Source organism: Mustela nigripes, chromosome 1 (genome assembly GCF_022355385.1).
Source record: "Mustela nigripes isolate SB6536 chromosome 1, MUSNIG.SB6536, whole genome shotgun sequence".
Classification (NCBI taxonomy): domain Eukaryota; kingdom Metazoa; phylum Chordata; class Mammalia; order Carnivora; family Mustelidae; genus Mustela; species Mustela nigripes.
In genome coordinates, this window is record NC_081557.1 from 20,645,285 (window position 1) to 20,665,815 (window position 20,531).

The 20,531-nt window shown below is 37.1% G+C and overlaps 1 protein-coding gene across 5 annotated transcripts in view; it reads right to left on the reverse strand.

Moving 5' to 3' along the window:
- Positions 1–20,531, reverse strand: part of HIPK3 (homeodomain interacting protein kinase 3) — a 90,415-nt gene that overhangs the window by 12,803 nt on the left and 57,081 nt on the right. For all 5 annotated transcript variants that reach the window (XM_059406248.1, XM_059406235.1, XM_059406243.1 and 2 more), the window contains exons 3-8: positions 12,641–12,764; positions 4,941–5,060; positions 4,216–4,302; positions 3,489–3,673; positions 2,130–2,289; positions 1,634–1,757 (exon numbers count right to left, since the gene is read on the reverse strand). In XM_059406248.1, the coding sequence (XP_059262231.1) occupies positions 1,634–1,757; positions 2,130–2,289; positions 3,489–3,673; positions 4,216–4,302; positions 4,941–5,060; positions 12,641–12,764 (800 nt within the window). The remainder of the gene's footprint in view (positions 1–1,633; positions 1,758–2,129; positions 2,290–3,488; positions 3,674–4,215; positions 4,303–4,940; positions 5,061–12,640; positions 12,765–20,531) is intronic.

Here is a 20,531-nt window from a genome sequence, read left to right on the forward strand (position 1 = left end):
CAACCATCTAAGCGGTTGTTTTTTATCTTTAGTGCTACAAATCTTTCTCTTGAAACCTTATACGAAAATCCAATTATATATAAAAGATGAAAATAAAGCAGAACAAAAACAGCTACAGAGTGACCATGTTTTCACATCTCTTATTTCCAGCCAATCAAGTCAACATACCTCAGTGCTTAAGGCACTGCAGGACATATTAGAACTTTAGAAACATTGCTCAAATCCTTAAATCAAATAAAAATTTCAAATAACCCACACAATACAGAAATACTAGAGTTAGAACTCACCAAGATACTATCTATTCAGCCCATTTCCTTTGACTAGGGCTGAAAACAGGTTAACAGATTCATCTAGAATGACACCACAAATGGCAGAGAACAGGACAATATCTCAGGCATCCTGATTGAGCACCGACCGCTTTCCCCAAACTATGTAGTATTCCCACTGCACTTCCAAGAGTCACTTAGGGCCTTATCCGGAGTTAACCTCTTGCTTTAAGACAGAACTAGAGGTTAAAGCCTAGCAAAGACAAAATGCTAGGAAAGGACCTATAAGTCATGTTTTATCTGGTTATTCCAGCCATAACACTGGCTGCTACTGTCTTTTAAGAACCACTAACAAGTTCCATGGTTTGAGAATTTATGGCTCTTCAAAGGATTCTGCCACTCATGTATCACTTGAAGTTTTAATTTCCTTTTTATCTAAGTAAGGGACATAATCTAATCGAGTCAAAAATCAATCTCTTTTTAATCCTAAGTTATGGGCAAAAAACAAGACTCTAAAATTTTGGGGTAAAATTCCTTTGACCAGCCATCCAAAAAAATGAAATCATGCCATTTGCAACAACATGGATGGAACTAGAGGATACAATGCTAAGTGAAGTAAGTCCTCAGAGAAAGAGAGTTATCACAGGATCTCACAGATATGCAGAATTTAAGAAAAAAGACAGAGGATCACAGGGGAAGAGCAGAAAAAAAATGAAACAAGACAAAACAAGAAAGGGAGAAAAACCATAAGAGACTCTTAATCTCAGGAAACAAACTGAGGGTTGCAGGGAGTGGGGAGAAGGATAGTGTGGCTGGGTGATGGACACTGGGGAGGGTATGTGCTATGGTGAGTGCTAAGAATGATCTAAGACTGATGATTCACAGACCTGTACCCCTGAAACAAATAATACATTACATGTTAATTAACTGAATTTAAATTTAAAAAATTTAAAATTAAAAGAAAAAGAAAAAGAATTTCTTTGACCAAAATTTAAAGAACTGACTTCTCAGTCACTTTAATGTCTCCTAAGAATAGACAAATAAAAGGTACTTACCTAAACATCTGGAGCTGTGATAACAACTAAAGACAATCCCACAGCTTTCCAAACTTGTTAATTTCTACTAAGGTATTTCATTGTGCTAGACACTACAGGAAATATAATTATCATATGACCCATTTTGTTAGTGATGATTACAGTGGAGCCCCAGTCAAGAGAGGAGTGTCACTGGTCTAAAGGCTACTGATCAGCTTAAATTAAATTCAAATGTAGCACACTATTATATAAATATATGCAACATATTTAATTACTAGGTGCCTAAGTTTGTTTAAAAGTTAAGTTTAAAGTCTAATTTAAATCAAAGAGTACCTTGAATAGCTGGGGGACAGATAATCAGGGTCTGCTGAAAGGCATCACCACAACCAAAATGAGCAGTCCCGGCCTGCAGAGGAATTCCATGGTGTACCACTGAATGAGCGGACGTGGTTAATGCCTGAAAGGATGAGCACAGGCAGCATTATCCAGAGCAGTCTTCTAACTGCTACATGCATGCTTTACAAATGCAATTCGAATACACTTCTTAAAATCATACTTCTACTGATAAAAATGGACACAGAAACTGGTTTTATTCAATTTATAGAGTTGCTGCATAGAAAGGTAAGTAGGGGATACTGACAGAGTGAAAGGTGATAAAATAAATGAGCTTTAGTCCCTGAAATATTCAAGATTTCACAAAATAACCACAGTGAGACCTTCAGCAGCATGTGACTTCTAACAGCTGACATAAGACTTCCATATACCTCAAAAGCAAAATAAGCAATCATAAAAAAAGGAGTATAAATTATTAAATACTCTAAGTTCTTACCTGATTTCTTAATGTGCCAATTTTAGTAAAATTTGCTGTCAGATTAGCAGTACTGCTTGAAGCAACTGGTCTTAAAAGTGAAGTTTTATTGTGATTATTTGTGTCACATGAATTTGGGTGGGACTTACAAATATCCATAATATGAAAACAGGACTTTACACTGCAAAAAAAAAAAAAAAAGAAAGAAAGAAAGGTAATTGTAGTATTATTTTAAATGTTTAGAGTAGTTTAAAATTTAAAGTTTCTAAAGGAAAAAAATTTCTACCAGAAATTTCTACCAGAAAAACCTACACAAGATTGAATTTTAAAGCAAGTGGAAGTATACCTTATATCTGCAGTATTTTCTAAGACATCAAAGCAATAGTAAGCATTTTTTGACTAGCACAATCTAGTTTTATGACCCCTGCCCAAAATTATTTTTCCTAAATTTCTAGAGCTCTACATTCCTAAACTACTGGTACAAAGTATATGGTTATCATGTTATTTTCAAAGTCTTATATATGGAAATCATTAGGTATTTTTAACTTTTTGGGGACAGGGATGGGGAAAGTAGTTGGGCTTTATAAAAATACCAATTTTAAGGGTTATCCATAATAATGAATACTAGTTTGTCCCTATACCTTCTTTATTCAGTCATCTAAAAATACTAACATCAGTCATTAATTAATATTAAGTTATATAAATATATTAAAAATATTTTATAAAATATTAAAAGGCGTGGGGTTCAAAGAATTTGTAAGATTTGTTTAAGGTTTGGGTTGTGGTCATTGGGGACGGTATGTGCTATGATGAGTGCTGTGAAGTGGGAAAACCTGGCAATTCACAGACCTGTACCCCTGGGGCTAATAATACATATGTTAATAAAAAATTAAAAATTAGAAAAAAAATTTGTCTAAGGTAACTCTGATAAGACCTTCTCAACTTGAGTATATATCTCCAATAAAAACCCCCCTTCCTTCCACAACACAGAGGAGAAGGTGTGGGCAGGGAAAGCAAATGGTGTGAAAGGAAAATAAAGACTGAGTTTGCAGGATGTGTAAGGGGGTGAAAACTGTTAACACTTCCTTTTATTATATACACATACCTGGTTATTAAGGTAAGAATGTCACATAAAAACAAAGACCTTCAGTCATTTCAGTATGATATTTTGGAAAAAGAACACTGGAATGCAGCTCGGATTTATGTTCTAGTACTAGCTGCCACTTACCAGTCCATGTGAATTTAGCCAAGTTGGCTTAACCTCTTTTGACTCCATTTACTTTCATTTAATAAATATATTGAATCATCCTCTAACACACTAATTTTCTACAGACTTAGTTATTTCTCCAGATCATTTTAAAAGATTTTAAAGTGACATACTGGTTGCTATGAGGGAAATCTAGAAGATGTTTCATATTAACAAAAGGATGGTTCAAAGTCTCAGCTGGAGTAATTCTTAAATCTGCATCAATCAGCAACATTTTCTTCAACAGACTAACAAATTCTCTTCTATCAGCTTTCTCAGCCAAAAGATCACTTCCTTCCAAATCCATCACTGTGTTCACCTATAAGATCAAAATGTCAAGTCATCAGCCAATAAATAAATAAATAAATAAATAAATAAATAAATAGACAAGCCACAGAAGGCAGTATATGTTAAAGACTCACAGTTTAAAAAAATATACCACAACACAGGAAAGAACAGAGAACTACAATTATTTCAAAACAAAAATGAGTATTTGAGTTTTAACAAATCTGCAAAATGTTTCAAGGTACCAAACAGCATTCAAAGCAAGGGAAAAATTTTTTTAACGAATTTCCACTTCTAACAAAATATAAGAAAGAGAAATGGTACAGCTAGGATTTTCCCTCTTGAAAAAATACCTTTTACTAAAGCACAGGATGGTATAAATTAAATATTTGATAAACATAAATACAATTTAGTTCCCAAGAGGCTGAAACATTAGAATCAATTTTGTCTGAAAACCTTAAATCCAGCAAGCACTCTGCAGTCCTTTAGATGATGATTAACGTGTGGTGGCATCCTTGGAGTTCAAGTCCATCACCGTAGGCAGAGAAGACTAACAAACATGGCTATGGTACTCACATGCACTATATCATCCAGGCTGTTGAATATGTACTTTCTGGCTTCTTTAGACTTCATTCCTGTCTCTGCCTCATGCTCTTCTAGTGTCTTATTGGACATGTCAAAGAGGAAAAATAATATATTACCCATCATTTGTAAATTCTTTATTTTTTAGTTCTAGCACATTTAGTCTAATACATTGAATAGTCTTAGGCAAGGAATTTCAAAAGAGTAACTACCAAAAACATACTTTTTAAAAAGTACCCCAAAAAATGAGAAAAGCTTGGTTCAGGTTAAAAAAAAATATATATATATATATATTTTTCACATATATATATGAAAAAGTAACTGGTTAGAAAGTTAATCTCTGAGGTTTTACTAATCTCCCAAAGAGCTAGGAATAAATTAAGTACTTGGGTTATGGAGTAAATGGTGAAATTTGGTCCTTATAAAGCTTAATAATGGAAACTGGGTAGAGAAGATGAAACACACAACATAAAAGTAATTACACACATAAAATTTAAAAAACCATTTAAGATGAGTTAATGATTTTGTTGCCAGGTTAGAGAATGAGCTACATTATTCCAGGAAGGCTTTTTCTCCACCCCCCATTAAAAAGTGGGGAGGGGTCAAAAATGAAAATTCAGAATTAGAAATACAATAAAAGAAAAATAGGCATGAGGGATATTATCCACATGAGGCATCTTAGAAAAAATGTTTTTCTAAAATTTTTTAAAATGAATTACCTTTAATCTCCAACCAGAATGAGAAATATCTGTTTCTCTGCAAAAAAATCTTGTGGATTTCGTGCCCACATTTAACAACTGTTCTCCCGGTAAACCTTGAGTCTGAGAAATATATCGGATCTGGAAAAGAGTTTATAAAACCTAAGAATTTATTCTTTACATGTAATAGATATTAACTGAACACCTATTCTCTATCAGACACTAAGCTAGAGTTAGGTCAAGAATTAAATGGTGTAGTCTATGCCCTCAAGAAATTCTAGTGTGGAGCATACAAGTAAACAATTGTAATACAGGTTTGTAAGTACCATAATAAATACGTGCTTATGGAAAGACAGAAAAGGGGCACCTAAAATAATTGTAATCACATAAAGCTCCAGAAGAGGTGAGTCTAAAACTACAAGTTAAGAGTTCTTTAGCCCTGGAAGGGGAGCGGGGGACCTGACTATGATTTATGCTAAGGTCGTAATATGAATAAATATGCAAAATCAGGAGAAAATACCCACACACTTGGATCCTGGAAGCACAAAGGTTCATTCAGTGAAAAATGACAAGAGGTAAAACTGAATTAGCAGGCAGAGGGCTTCATCAGTAAGGTAAGAAGTTGTATCTGTCCTCTTTCCCTCTATAAGCCCCAAGTGCCCATAGTTTTATCCCTAAATCCATATTTAAATATTTATCTCTAGCCCTGGAGCTGTAAGCCAACTGCTTACTGAAACTCTCCACCTGGCTGGACCTGAGGCACCTCAAAGGGAACATATCCTAAACTGAATTTTCCCTGAAATCTGCTAATCCTCATGCATTTCCCAGCAACAGACACCAACACCAACCTCCCAAACCAGAAACCTGAAATTCGTACCAGACACATATCCTCTCCCTCATCTCTCTCTCCCCACAACATCCCAAACCCTAACAATCTTACCTCATTAGTCTTTTTCATAACTGTCCCCTCTCTCCAACCCTCTTTCAGGTCTTCTTCAATTCTGCATTATACAATTTCACAAGCCTCCTAAAGTAGTTTATCTGCCTCCCTAATGTCATCCAGTTACCCCAATTCATTATTCACACTGCTAACGGCCATTCTGGTAAAATGCAAATCTTGTTACTCCATAGTGTAAAATCACTTTACCACCTACAGGATCAAATCCAAACCTCCAATCCCCGCATACATGCCTTCTGGCTTTATCTCTTCCCCACTCTTTACATGGTCCTGTAAAGGAGCAGCCCCATCCAGCACCACGCTAAGCTTTTCATGGGCTGGTTTCTCCTTCCTAAACTGCTAACTCCTTAGCGTCCTGGTGCGCCTGCCCACTCAACTTCACCAAATCCTGAGACAAGCTTTACCATTCCTTCTTCAAGAGCCAGATCAAGAACTTCTCTATAAAGCTATGACTAACCATCTCAAACAGAGGTAATCCCTTTCCTCTGTGTTTCCATCAAACCTAACACATAACCATCTTAATGCACTGAACACTAAATTACAATTCTTTTTTACGTCTGTTTTCCCTAATAGACTGTTAAGTCTCCTGACAAGAGAGATGTTTATACATATTTGCATCCCCAATTTTACATGAAATGGTAACTAAAATTGCCGCCTTACAAATCAGTTTCATTTCATTAAAGTGTGGTGTCTTCCCTCACTCCGCATTTTCTAAGTGGCTGAGTTCCTTGTTTTACAAAAACAGGAAGTGAGAAGTACCAAGGGTCCAGTACCTAAATGCTACATCAGAGTCTCTCCAATGGTAGGAAAGGTGTTCAACCATTCAACAAACATATACAGAGCATTTATTATGTCAGATGCTAAAGATACACAGATGAATAAAACATGGTGACAATCTGCAAAAGCATATAATTCAGTAGAATAAATATTTAAGCACATAATATGCAATTAAGCTAGGAAGTGCTATTATAAAGAAGAAAACAAAGTACTAAAGAACATGGGGAATCAGACAATTAATGTACCTATGAATCTGAGAGAGCACTAAAAACAAAACAAATGGCAACTGATCATGTCAATTTATTTTTGGTCATAACGCCTGTCCTGTCTTCTAAAGAAAAACTGTTCAAGGGACACCTGGGTGGCTCAGTCGTTTTATGGGTCTGCTCAGGTCATGATACCAGGGTTCTGGGATCAAGTCCCACATTGTGGGGGCGGGGGATGGGGTGGGGGGGGGGTCCTTGCTCAGCAGGGAGCCTACTTCCCCCTCTCCCTCTGCCTACTGCCTACTGCTCCCCTGCTTGTGCTCTCTCTCTCACTGTGACAAAAAAGAAAGGAAGAAAGGAAGAATGAGAGAGAGAGAGAGAAAAAACTATTCTATCTGTACCCTCTAATACATGAAGGGACTCACCCTCCTCCAACCCCAATGAATGAAGGGTGAAAGCCTGACTCAAAAGCAATTAATTCATAAATCCATACTGTGAACTTGACTAGAAATAAGCTAATAAGCAAATTAGAGTTATAATGTCAGGAATGTGAATTAACAAACAGCAATCACTACCGAGGGATAAGCTATAGGGTTATAAAATGGAGCTGGAGTTCGGTGGCCATGCTAACCTAACCAAAGTCCAGAGTGCGTAGAAACTCAGCAAGTTAGAACCAGAGCAGATAAAAGCACCTGAAGAGCGGCTAAATCACACTTAGGATCCCCACGAAAGTGAAGTTCTACTGATGTCTATTAATTCCATTAAGTGTTTCTTTGAAACCAAAAGCACATCCAACTCCAGACTTCACAAGATGCTGTCATATTATAATATAACTCCATTCTTGGATTTTTGTGACAGTCTAGACTTAAGTACAGGAACTCTTACTTGAGCCAGCTTATTCAGAAGGTCTCTACATAACCAAATAGCCTGACAAAAAGAACTTTAAAGATTGCCACCTCCTCCTAACACTCAGGAGCTGAAATAGTCCATTTTATTTTTCTTACATAGGGTATGACTTGAAATTATCAAGTAAAATAACTGGAGTATGAATTCAGACTTTTAGCTGTTCTTGATGAGATTCTATAATAAACTCCAGCAAACATTTTGCAAGATCACCATTTATGAAGTCAACACCGTCCATTAACCCATAAAAATATTATTTAATTCCCTGAAATGTTTTTGATGTTTCCCTGGTAAACAGAAGTTCAATCCAATACACAGAATACTAACGACAGTGCACACCCACAATTATGACAGGAAGGGATTCCAGCACAGTACCAATTTGCAGGGCAGCCTTCTCTAAACACACATACCACTCGTTTGTGTAAGAATGGAAATGAAATGCATGGATGAGAAAATATGACACATACAAAATTTTCAGCAAGGTCAGGGCCTACTTGTAGAATCCAAAATTTAAAGAAGAAATTGCCTTGGAGAAGCTTTAAGAAACAGATGATAAAGATGATTAAAGAGCCAGAACAGGGACGCCTGGGTGGCTCAGTTGGTTAAGCAGCTGCCTTCAGCTCAGGTCATGATCCCAGCGTCCTGGGATCGAGTCCCACATCGGGCTCCTTGCTCGACGGGGAGCCTGCTTCTCCCTCTGCTTCTGCCTGCCATTCTGCCTGCCTGTGCTTGCTCTCTCCCCCTCTCTCTCTCTGATAAATAAATAAAATCTTAAAAAAAAAAAATAAATAAAAAAAATAAAGAGCCAGAACACAAACCCCATAATAAAGAATTAAAATAATCTGCATTTTTTTCCTGGTGACTCAAATGTGATGCTTAAGTATATAGTAATTATGAGACTACCATAAATTCTTTTTCACCTCCTTTGGAAAAAAGAAACCTGTTATTGCATTAGGTTAAATGAAGGTTAGATATAAGACATACCAACAAGAGTAAAGGAGTAAGTTACAACGTATTTCATTGAAAGTCTTTGTTTTTGTAAATGTTCCATGTGCACTTAAAAAGTGTGCATTCTGCGGTTTTGCATGTAGTACTGAATGCAGTACTCTACGTCTGTGTCATTAAATCAACTTAGTTAATCACGGGCCCAAATCCTCTAATCATTTTTCTATTTTTGCTCCACCAATTACTGAAAGAAATGTGCTAAAATTTCTAATTATGATTGTGGGTTTATCTATTTTTCTTTTGGTTCTGTTGATTTTAGATTTATATTATTTTAAAGTTATTAGTACATGTATAAAATATAGAACTGTCATGTTTGTGTTGAACTGAATTTCCCAAATTTATTGGCCAAGCTTCTCCTTTATAAATAATGCTGATGTATCTGTAATAAGATTATTTCTGTTGTTAAAAGCAATGTTATTAATAAAAGCAAAACCAAAAAAAAGACTATCTTGTACAACATATATTGAGAGATAAAGATTTGTACAAAATGTCACCACAGGACAAACTGATAAACTAAGCTCCTGGCTCCATCCCTAGAACTCAGTCTGCAGACAGAATATGGGTAGAGGTTGATGGATTTGAGAAACTAACATAAAGACCATGAACACCCTCTTCCAGTGACAGCAGAAACCCAGTAGTAGGGTGAAAGTGGAGTCTGGAAGAAGGCTCATGCCAGGATCTGAGCATAGACCACAGCAGGGTTTTTGGTTGGGCCCTTTTAACTCTCCCCCATATTGCCTTGAAAGTATCATTATCCATAAGGTAGTGGAGAAGTGGTCCACTGCTAACAGCATAGATTCTGGATTCATATTGCCTGTGCTGGATTCTTGGGGCAAGTTATTTAACTTCCCCACAGCTTGGTTTCCTCATCTGTAAAACAGAGGCAATAGTAGTATGTACCTCTAGCAGTATAAGGTTGTTGGGAGCATTAAATGAATTAATGAAAGTGCAGAAACAGTTTCTGACATATAAAAGAGCTCAGTAAGTATTAATTAATAATATTACCATTACCCACTGTACTGCCACTGTAAGAAAAAAAAGAGTAAGTTTAAAAATAAAATAGCAACAGCATCCCAATTCGGTGTCCAAGTATATCAGGGCAGCAGATGACTAGAACAGGGAACAGATAACAGATAAAGGCATACCTTATTGATGGCCTCTACGCATTCTAATTAGATAATCATAATCTAGGAAGCTGGCAAAAATCTATGAAATCCAACCACATTAATAAATAAACTAAAGTAAAAAACAACCAAAAAACACTTAAATTATCATTTTAATAGATGCATAAAGGCATCTGAAAGTCAAAAGCCAATTTAGGAAAAAAACAATCAGGAAATTAGGAATAGAGGGAGTTCCCTTATCTTGAAAATAGACATTTATCAAAACCTATACAGCACACATATTTGGAAACGAGTATATAAAGTCTAAGATTGAAACCAAAACAAGAATGCTTACATCATCACTCCTATTCACTTCCATTCATATATTTTGCAAAATAACTTTTTTTTTTAAAGATTTTATTTATTTATTTGACAGAGAGAGATGACAAGTAGATGGAGAGAGAGGCAGGCAGAGAGAGAGAGAGGGAAGCAGGCTCCCTGCTGAGCAGAGAGCCCGATATGGGACTCGATCCCAGGACCCTGAGATCGTGACCTGAGCCGAAGGCAGCGGCTTAAACCACTGAGCCACCCAGGCGCCCTGCAAAATAACTTTTAAAATACCAAACTAATAATTACTTAACTATTGATGCCATATGCTAATAAATTTTTTAATTATCATATTCTTTTGGAAGTAAAGTAATATACATTCTGAAAATACTGTTAATCTGGGTCAGATTAACACCTGTTCCCAGTTTACAACAAAAAGTCTATTATAGAATTAGAAAAAGCTTTAATCAGGGCTTTGCCTTAAATTACCATTGTGACTTTTGACAAGTCATTTCATTTTTCTGGGCCTCAGTTATCCCTTCTATAAAACAGGAAGGAGTACTAAATAGATAATCTGTAGGGTCCTTTTCAGAACTAATGTCAGGTGTTCAAGACAAGATCTGTAGATGTCCCTATTCAACATACAGCAGCAAATCAATCTGAAGTTGCCACTAGATGGTGTCCAGCTCCAGAATATCATATGTGTCATAACTTGTAGTCCACAAAACCAGAAGTACACTTCTAGCATTTGACTGTAACTTCAGTCCTTCAGCAACTAAGGGACTATTGGGACTCTCCCAACTAGACCACCAACTCTTTCAAAGCTAGCACCCGTCTAGCAACTGCATCAAAGTTAGTGGTTGGTAAAAAACCAAAGGAAACCAGGATGTATGGAAAATATTACAGAAACTACCTTCTAAGAGATACACTGAACATAGAGGATGAAAGGTAGAGACTATAGGAAGCCTAGCATAAAAGAGGAGGCTTATGGGTAGAAAGTGACTGTAAGAAAATAAGGGATTAAAATTAATGATAACATCTAATCTAATAGTATTAAATGACTTTTAGGTTCACCTCAGCAACATGTAAATCACCAAATCCGTAACCTCTCATGCCTTTTTTTTTTTTTTTAAGATTTATTTATCTGAGACACAGAGAGAGAAAGATGAGGAGGTAGGGGCGAGGGGCAGACTCCACACTGAGCACAGAACCCAACACAGGGCTCAATCCCAGGACCCTGAGATCATGGCCTGAGCTGAAACCAAGAGTAGGCTGCTTCACCAACTGAGCCACCCAGGCAGCCCCTCATACCCTTTTTGATGATGCTATGAAACCTTTTCAAATAATACAGATTAAGTTCATAATTACTACAGAAAAGAACCTCGGTACTAAAACAAAACAAAAACACAGGAAAATAGCAAACAACATTCACTGTCTAATAGCTTAGAGAGGCTAATTAATGAACATAACTGAAAACTGTCATGAAAAGCGTTAATGGGGGCATCTCGGTGGCTCAGTCCATTAAGCATTTGACTTCATTCAGCTCAGGTCATGATCCTGAGCACCCAGCTCCCTGCTCGGTGGGGAGTCTGCTTGTCCCTCTGCCCCTCCCCCTGCTCATGCTCTCTGTCTCTCAGATAAATAAAAACTTAAAAAAAAGAAAAGAAAAGAAAAGAAAAAGAGTTTAATGAAGTAATTTGCTGGATTCTACTGAGAATCATCTAAATAATGTTAAACTAGATTATTTCTAGTGTCATTCAAAAACACCTTAAAATACTGAAGAGGTTTCAGGTGACCGAAGTACTTAAGCCCAATAATGGTTGTTGATTTAAGACCAATAATTACAAAGCCTTTTATTCCTTGGGAGTGGCTAATATTTTATCCATTATCAAAGTTTGTCACCCAAGCATAATTTTATTATTTAAATGGACACAGTCCAGCCCTTCAAATGTCTATACACAAAAATGATACAAAAAAGTGTTTTTGCAACTTTGGGGGCCCGTGGATTGAATTTTGTTTATGAAACTTTACTTCAGTCATTATTTAAAAAAAAAAAAAGTTTTTTAAAAACCAAGTACAGTTTTGAGATCTTGAATTTAAATTCCCTAAGGTCTCAGGTTTTGTCATTTTATTTGAAAGATTTTTTTTTTTTTGACAGAGCAAGAAAACACACAACCAGCGGTGGTAGCTGCAAGCAGAGGGAGAAGTAGGTCCCCACTGAGCAGGGAACCCAACGTAGGGCTCGATCCCAGGACCCTAGAATCACAACCTGAGCCCAAAACAACTGAGCCACCCAGGCAAGCGCTCCTTGTCATTTTATTTCAAAAAGGTTTTCAGAGTATTATATACCTGGGGAAATGCATTCCTATTAGTCTACTATTTTTCTTTACATTCTACCAATTCTTTACATTCTATCTAGAACTATCACGACAGTTTTGTTACCTGGTCATACTCCAAGGCTCCTGGGTAGAGTGGCCATCCAAGGAATAACTCTGCAATCACACATCCCAATGACCACATGTCTATGGCTTCACAAAACGGCAACCCCAAAATAATCTCTGGAGCTCTGAAATTTAAAAAAAAAAAAAAAGTGATTTTTCCTTTAAAATTATCTTATTTCATTGGCATTCTAAGAAAAGCTAGTAAAATGAAAGAGTAGTCATCTTCTATTTATAGTAACTCTTCACTTTTCAGAATTCCTTGAAGCCTAGACATAATATTGAATTAAGCTTACAAGTGTACAATGAGTACGGCCATTACTAGGATAAAATCTCTATACTTAACCTTAACAGAGAATTTTATTAACATATTACAAAAAGGAAAAAGCACAGATCTTGTTTTTGAGACTATAACAGATTAGAAATAATACACTAGAAAGAGAACTGGCAAACTATAAAATACATGCACCGTTGACATCAACAGAACTGAAAACCAGACATTGATAAGAGCAAACAAAACAAGCCCTAAGGCTAAAAGTGGATGTAGACCTGGGTATTACTTCAGAAAAAAATAATAAATATTCACAAAAATAGGACTGTTAGTCATCAAGAGATACAAGACCAAGTGCAATGCATTCTGCTTTAAAGGGCAGAAAAAATACAGGGCATCAAAATAGCCAGAAAGTTTTTTAGCATTTGAAGAGCTCCAATTACTTGGGAAATATATTCCATGAAAAATATCATGCCCAGATAAATTGTGCTACTTCATATAACCTTCCATGAGAAAATTAAGATTCTGAGAGGCCTCACATACAGCTATGTAATTCCGAAGTGAGTCATAAAATCATAGATACCCTAAACAATCTCAAATTTAAGAGAAGTTGTAAGATCAATACAATGAATGGGTTTTTTTCATCAACCACTGGAGAGTAATTTGCCAAGTAACTATACACTTTGTATTTCCTACAAACAAGAATATTCCCCCATATAACCACAATACAATCATCAAAATCAGGAAATGAACACTGATACATCTCTACCATCTAAGCCTCAGACTCCCAAGTTTGGCCAATTATACTAATAATGAATGTCCTTCACGGCAAAAGGGTCCAATTCAAAACCATGCATCACATTCACTTGTCATATCTTTTAGAGTAAGTTCCTCAAGTCTTTCCTTGATTTCTATGACCTTGGCACAAGCTTTTACAGGCCAGTTCTTTGTAGAATGTCTCTCAGTGTGGGTTTGCCTGCTGTTTCCTCATAATTAGGTCCAGGTTATAAATCTTTTGGGAGGAGTATGACCAGGAGTATGACAGATGCTTTCTTCTCATGATGTGGTCAGGTGGCATTCAATTTTGATTTGTTGCAGTACTGACAATGTTCACTTTGATTATTTAACATGGTATCTGCTAGATTTTTTTTTTTTTTTTTGGCTAGGTATTTCCACTACTAAGTTCTTTCTTTTCCCTCTGTAATTAAATATTTTGTAGGATTTCAATTTGAGAATATATGTGTAAGCCATTCCTTATCAAATTTTTAATTTCTTCATTTATTTGCCTATGTGAGTATAAATGAATAGAATCCTATTTTTGTCAATGAGTTATAATCCATTACTGTAATTATCTACTTTGATACTCTGATTTTCCCAACTTGACCAGTTACAACTCCCTCAACAAGCTATGGGTCCTCATCAGTACTGGGATGGCACTGTTCCCAGGCTCTCTCAGTATACATATTGTATACGGTTAGACAAAATAAGGCTTCTACTAATTTAACTGAGACTGCTGACTGTCATTATCTCCAAAAGCAGTGGTTCTCAATCTTGGCTGCACATTATAATCACTTGGTCCTGGCCACACTCCATACCAATTAAATCAGAAACTCTGGGCGAGAGACTTGGGAATTTATTTTTGTAAAGCTCCCAGGGTGGTTCCAATACATGGCCAAAGTTGAAAACCAAAGCCCTAGGCTCAAGTGGCTAGATGAATAGGAAAACTGCTCCATCTTCTCCCCATAGCTCTTCTGATCAGAGTAAGTTCAAGGGATAATAAATAAGGTGGGGTTTTGTTTGTTTTGTTTTGTTGTTGTTACCACTGATTTAGGTTCTGTCCAGTGAGTCCTCCCCTGGACATCTCTGCCATAATTAATACTTAAAGTTCAACAGCCTTTTAATCCACAAGCATTTGTTAAAATCCAATGTGTGCTTTGAAGCATAAAAGATCTTAAAACATAGTTCTATTCTTTTGACAAAACACTTGGTGTTAGTATAGATGTATACATGTGAATTATATTGATAGAACCAACTGCTAAATTGCGTAGAAAGAGAAGAAAAAACAACTTACACTGAGTTATTCTTACATATTCATAACAGTGTACAAAAGAAGACAGAGACCATCTTTTCCTTTTTTGTTCACTATGGTATACATAGAAGCTAGCAGAGAATATGCACTCAGTACACATTTCTCAAATCAATCATTCCTACAGAGGTTGGGTCACACAAAGGAAAGCATCAGAGTTTTTGAAATACAGATTGGAACTAAGCCTTGAGGAACGTAAATCTAGGCAGAAAGAAAGAGAAATGGCCACAAGAGTTAATAAACAGTATGTATTAACCATACTAAAAGAGATTCAAAGCAAAAAGTTTCAAAAATATGAAGTAAAAAGGGATTCCCTAGTGATATTTAATCATGTACATGATTCTGAAGAATCATTAACACTAAGAGATCTATAGCCGTGTAAGAGTTCTATGATAATTTTGAAATACTCACTATGGAAAGTTATGAGGTTTGAAATGGACTACTGGAAACTTCAATGTCATATTTGGCAATGAAAGAAAAGTAACAGAATGATAGTGCCTAGGCTAGACAATTTAAAGAGACTGGAATTATTTGATACCTGATTAACAATGAGAAAGGAGTTCTGTCAAATAGACAAAGAACAATGAATTCCTTCTGCCATTTGCTGCCACTTAATGATGGTGACAAGAATGTGGAGACATCTTTTCAAAATCTTGACCAGGAACTACATAAAGCCACTTCAAGCATAAAACTGGAGATACAAAAGTTATACTCAAGGAAGCAAACTCAAATTTCTCATCCTAAAATATGAAAGAATTTTAACTGCAAGTTTTACATAAATTCATTGTGTATTTTACTGCATCAGCTAGGGTCTTTAAAAAGCAGATTCAATACCATTCACATGCACATTCCTTTCATTCCTTTAAATGCTGCGATCCCTGATGGCTAATGATGATGAACATTTTTCATGTGTCTGTTGGCCACTTGTATGTCCTCTTTGGAGAGTTGTCTGTTCATGTCTTCTGCCTATTTTTTGATGTGATTATCTGCTTTTTGAGTGTAGAGTTTGAGGAGTTCTTTATATATCTTGGATATCAGCCCTTTGTCTGTAGTGTCATTTGTGAATATCTTCTCCCATTCTGTGACTTGCCTCTTTGTTTTGTTGATTGTTTCCTTTGCTGTGCAGAAGCTTTTGATCTTGATTAAGTCCCAAAAGTTCATTTTCACTTTTGCGTTTCCTTTGCTTTTGGAGACATGTCTTGAAAGTTGCTGTGGCCAGTGTCAAAGAGGTTGCTGCCTGTGTTCTCCTCTAGGATTCTGATGGATTCCTGCCTCACACTGAGGTCTTTTATCCATTTTGAGTTTATCTTTGTGTATGGTGTAAGAGAATGGTCAAGTTTCATTCTTCTGAGATACCACCTTACACCAGTTGGAATAGACAAAATTAAGACAGTAAACAAGTGTTGGAGAGGGTATCGTGAAAGGGGAACCCTCTTACAATGTTGGTGGGAATGCAAGTTGGTGCAGCCACTTTGGAAAACAGTGTGGAGATTCCTTAAGAAATGAAAAATAGAGCTACTCTCTGACCCTACAATTACACTACTGGGTATTTACCCTAAAGATACAGATGTAGTGGGAAAAAAATGTTTATAGCAGCAATGGCCACAGTTGCCAAACTGTGGAGAGGGCCAAGATGCCCTTCAACAGACAAATGGACAAAGAAGATATGGTCCATATATACAATGGAATATTATGCCTCCATCAAAAAGGATGAATATGCAATTTTTGTATCAACATGGACAGGACTGGAGGAGATTATGCTGAGTGAAATAAGTCAAGCAGAGAGAGTTAAGTATCATATGGTTTCACTTACTTGTAAAGCATAAGGCATAACATGGAGGACATTGGGAGAAGGAGAGAAGAAGTGAGTTGGAGGAAATCGGAGAGGAAGACAAACCATGAGAGACTGTGGACTCTGAGAAACAGACTCAGGATTTTGGAGGGGAGGGAGGTGGGGGGTTGGTTGAGCCTGGTGGTGAGTATTAAGGAGGGCATGTACTGCATGGAGCACTGAGTGTGGTGCATAAACAATGAATCTTGGAACAGTGAAAAAATAAAATAAATTTTTTTAAAAAAGCAGATTCGATGTGCAAAAAGCATCTTGGGGAAGGTAGGGAGAGGAGGCAAGACCAGGTGAAGACAGCCCTCAAGCCCTCACATCCCGAGCAGTTCTGACATGTGCAAAGAAGAGAAGCAAAGGGAGAGGTGGAGAGAGAACCTCCCACTACAGCGCCCTTAGGAGACAAAACCCATAAGGAAAAAATCACCTGCTGGAGGAGCTCCCCATCAAGCAAGAGGAGTCCAGCTCTAGTACCTCTACTGTGTTTGGTCACTGGCTAGAAAGGCCGGGACGCATATCTGAAGGTGCAACAGCTGGAGACTCTCGGTCAACTGCGCTCCCCACGAGAGAGCCTTGTGAAGGAGCAGCTGAGTGATACAATTCTGTGCCTGCCACAACTATCCTCCCCAAAACTTTTTTATTTTATTTTCAAATACATATATATCATACAGAAAAGGCAACAAATTTCCTCACCAAGTCCCATTTAAATGTGCCCCAACTCTCTCCAATCTACCCTAGCACACCACAGATATTACCATTTTCTATGCAGATCAATGTAAAAGATTGGGAAACGATACCGTCAAGCATTCACAATCTAGATGAAGTTGCCAGAGACGCTCGAGCTCTACCAGCCAGTCTCACAATAAACTTAAAAATTAAATTATGCATGAAAAAATAATATATCCATCTGTCGGTAATAAAGCAAGCTTAGTTTTCTGGTTATATTTTAATTGGCTCTCAAATTCTTCCCCTGGGCTAACTATCCTTTTGTAAAAATGATGGTAACAGTGATTCTAATCTGTGGACCATTCTTTAAAAAAAAAAAAAACTTCTGTCCTACTGCTGAAGGAAATTGTTCCACTTCTTTTTTCATCTTTCCTAACTTCCTTCTGAGCACCTATAATGTGGCAGTGCTAGGGACAAAACAGGGAACAGACATCATTTGTACTTTCAGAGACTAGGCAAGGCACACATTAAACATGTCTACTGAATGGAGAGTCTAACAAAACCTATTGTTTACCACTCTATAAAGACTCACACTTAGAAGTGTCAAACCCACAAACTAAAAAAATTAGGCCACATGGTAAAAAAGGCAATCTATATCTAAAATGCTATGTTTCTTTTTATTATTATTATTTTTTGTCATATGCTTTTAATCAAATTTATCAATATTCATTAAGAATAAATCCTTTCTACTCTTCTGAAACCTTGAAACATTAATATAAAATATAGAGTTAAAGTGGGTAAGATGAAAACAAAAAATTTTTTAACTCTGTAAACTGATCTCTGGGGACTTTGGCCAGAGTAGAAGAGAATGTTGGCAGTCAATGCTTTAAATAAGAACACAGTGAAATACTGTCATTCAGAAAAGAAGATAACTATTAGTGGAACATTTTATTTGCTTTACCTTATCTTTATTTACGTTTGTAATTTGAAAATTCAATTACGGGCAGAAGAAACCCAGGAAAAAGGATATCTCACTTCAGGAACTCAGAATGTCTAGATCTAGGAATAATTACTTTTTTTTTTAGTGGGGGGAGCAGACGGAGAGGGAAAGAGAGAATCTCGAGCAGATTCCCTCCTAAGCAGGGAACCACATGTGGGGTTCAATCTCACAACCTTAAGATCAAGAAGACCTGGGCCGAAATCAAGAGTCACATACTCAACCAACTAAGCCACACAGGTGCCCTAACATTCTTTTTTTGAACGATTTTATTTATTTTGTTGACAGAGAGAGACACAGTGAGAGAGGGAATACAAGCAGAGGGAGTGGGAGAGGGTGAAGAAGCTCCTTGCAGAGTTGGGGATCCCAGGACCCTGGGATCATGACCTGAGTCGAAGGCAGTAGCTTAACAACTGAGCCACCCAGGCGTGCCTAACAATTACATTTCCATAAAAGAGATGTCTTGGATCATCACTGCAAATGCCATTAAACTATGAACTCATATGACGATTTCATGGACACCAGGAAAACGTTGATCATATTCCTAAACTTACAGAGAGTGAGTTTTCTTTTTGACGTAAAGATATTATAATGGTCAGGCCAGTGTGAATATCTACTCTGCCTAACAACTTTACTTCTCATTAAACTTAATCAATTAGCATAATGCTAACAACACTTCAGCTCCTGGTAAGTCTACTGGCAGAACCACCCATGTTTGGTCAATTCTAGAACACTAATCAAATAATTTCTGATGGGCGCCTGGGTGGCTCAGTGGGTTAAGCCGCTGCCTTCGGCTCAGGTCATGATCTCAGGGTCCTGGGATCGAGTCCCGCATGGGGCTCTCTGCTCAGCAGGGAGCCTGCTTCCTTCTCTCTCTCTCTCTGCCTGCCTCTCAGTGTACTTGTAATTTCTCTCTGTCAAATAAATAAATAAAATCTTAAAAAAAAAAAATAATAATTTCTGAAATGCCAAGCTAAGGGCCAGAAGCTGATGGTTCTGGCAGGTTGTATCACTAAGACTGAGAGGTACAGTCATTCAGGCTTCTCTTGATGATATCTCTATACCAAGTATTTATATACAGGATTCTCTCTGCTTTTGACATTTAAAAAATGCTAGAGAAATGCACCACAAACTTGGAAAAGGTAATAAATGGTAAACTCAATAAAGATAAAAATACTAAAATGACAACAGTCTTTTCTGAAGTAGAAGATGAAGAAGGCATTTTTTAAAAATAACAGTTTTATTAAACTATGGTATGATTCAAAGTTTTTTAGTATAGTCACAGAATTGTGCAACCAAGCCCACAATCAATTTTAGAACAGTTTTATCATCCCCAAAAAGGAAGCCCTATATCCATTAGCATTTACTCTCCAGTCCTCCCAAGCTCCTCCATCCTGGGCCACCACAAATCTACTTTCAGTGTCATTAGAGCTGCCTGTTCTGAACACTTCATACAAATGGAACAGTAGAAAGTGGGGTTTTGTGACTGGCTCCCTCACTTGCACGTTTCTCAGACTGCAGCATGTGCCAGCACGTCACCCCCTTTTCCTTCTGCACAGTATCCCCCCGCAGGGATATTCCAGGTCTACTCAGCCACTCATCAAGTGATGGACTTGGAATTTCTTCCTCTTCTTTTGGCTATTATGAAAACTATGAAGTGAAGGGAGAGAGGCCATCTATCAGCTCACCATGCTGCAGAGCAATATATACTCCTGTGCGGAAGGAAGTAGCAGAGAGGCTGCACACCTAAGGCAAGCAACCACTGCCTCAGACAGGATGAAAATGCCTTTGACAGAACAGAAATCCAAAAGGGAATGGAGAGTATCAGTGTTAAAAGAAATACTGATTTTTCGACTTTGTTCAATGCTGCTCTTTCTGAAAGAGTTCATCCTGTGCTACCCCTTTTCAGACACCTCAGGCACTGAAAGAACCTCCCGCCTATACACTGGCGAGCCATCATACAAGAGCGCGGTCCACAGGTGCAATTCCCTTCAGGTAAGTTTCATGAGAATGTCATGTTATGCTGGTACTAAAA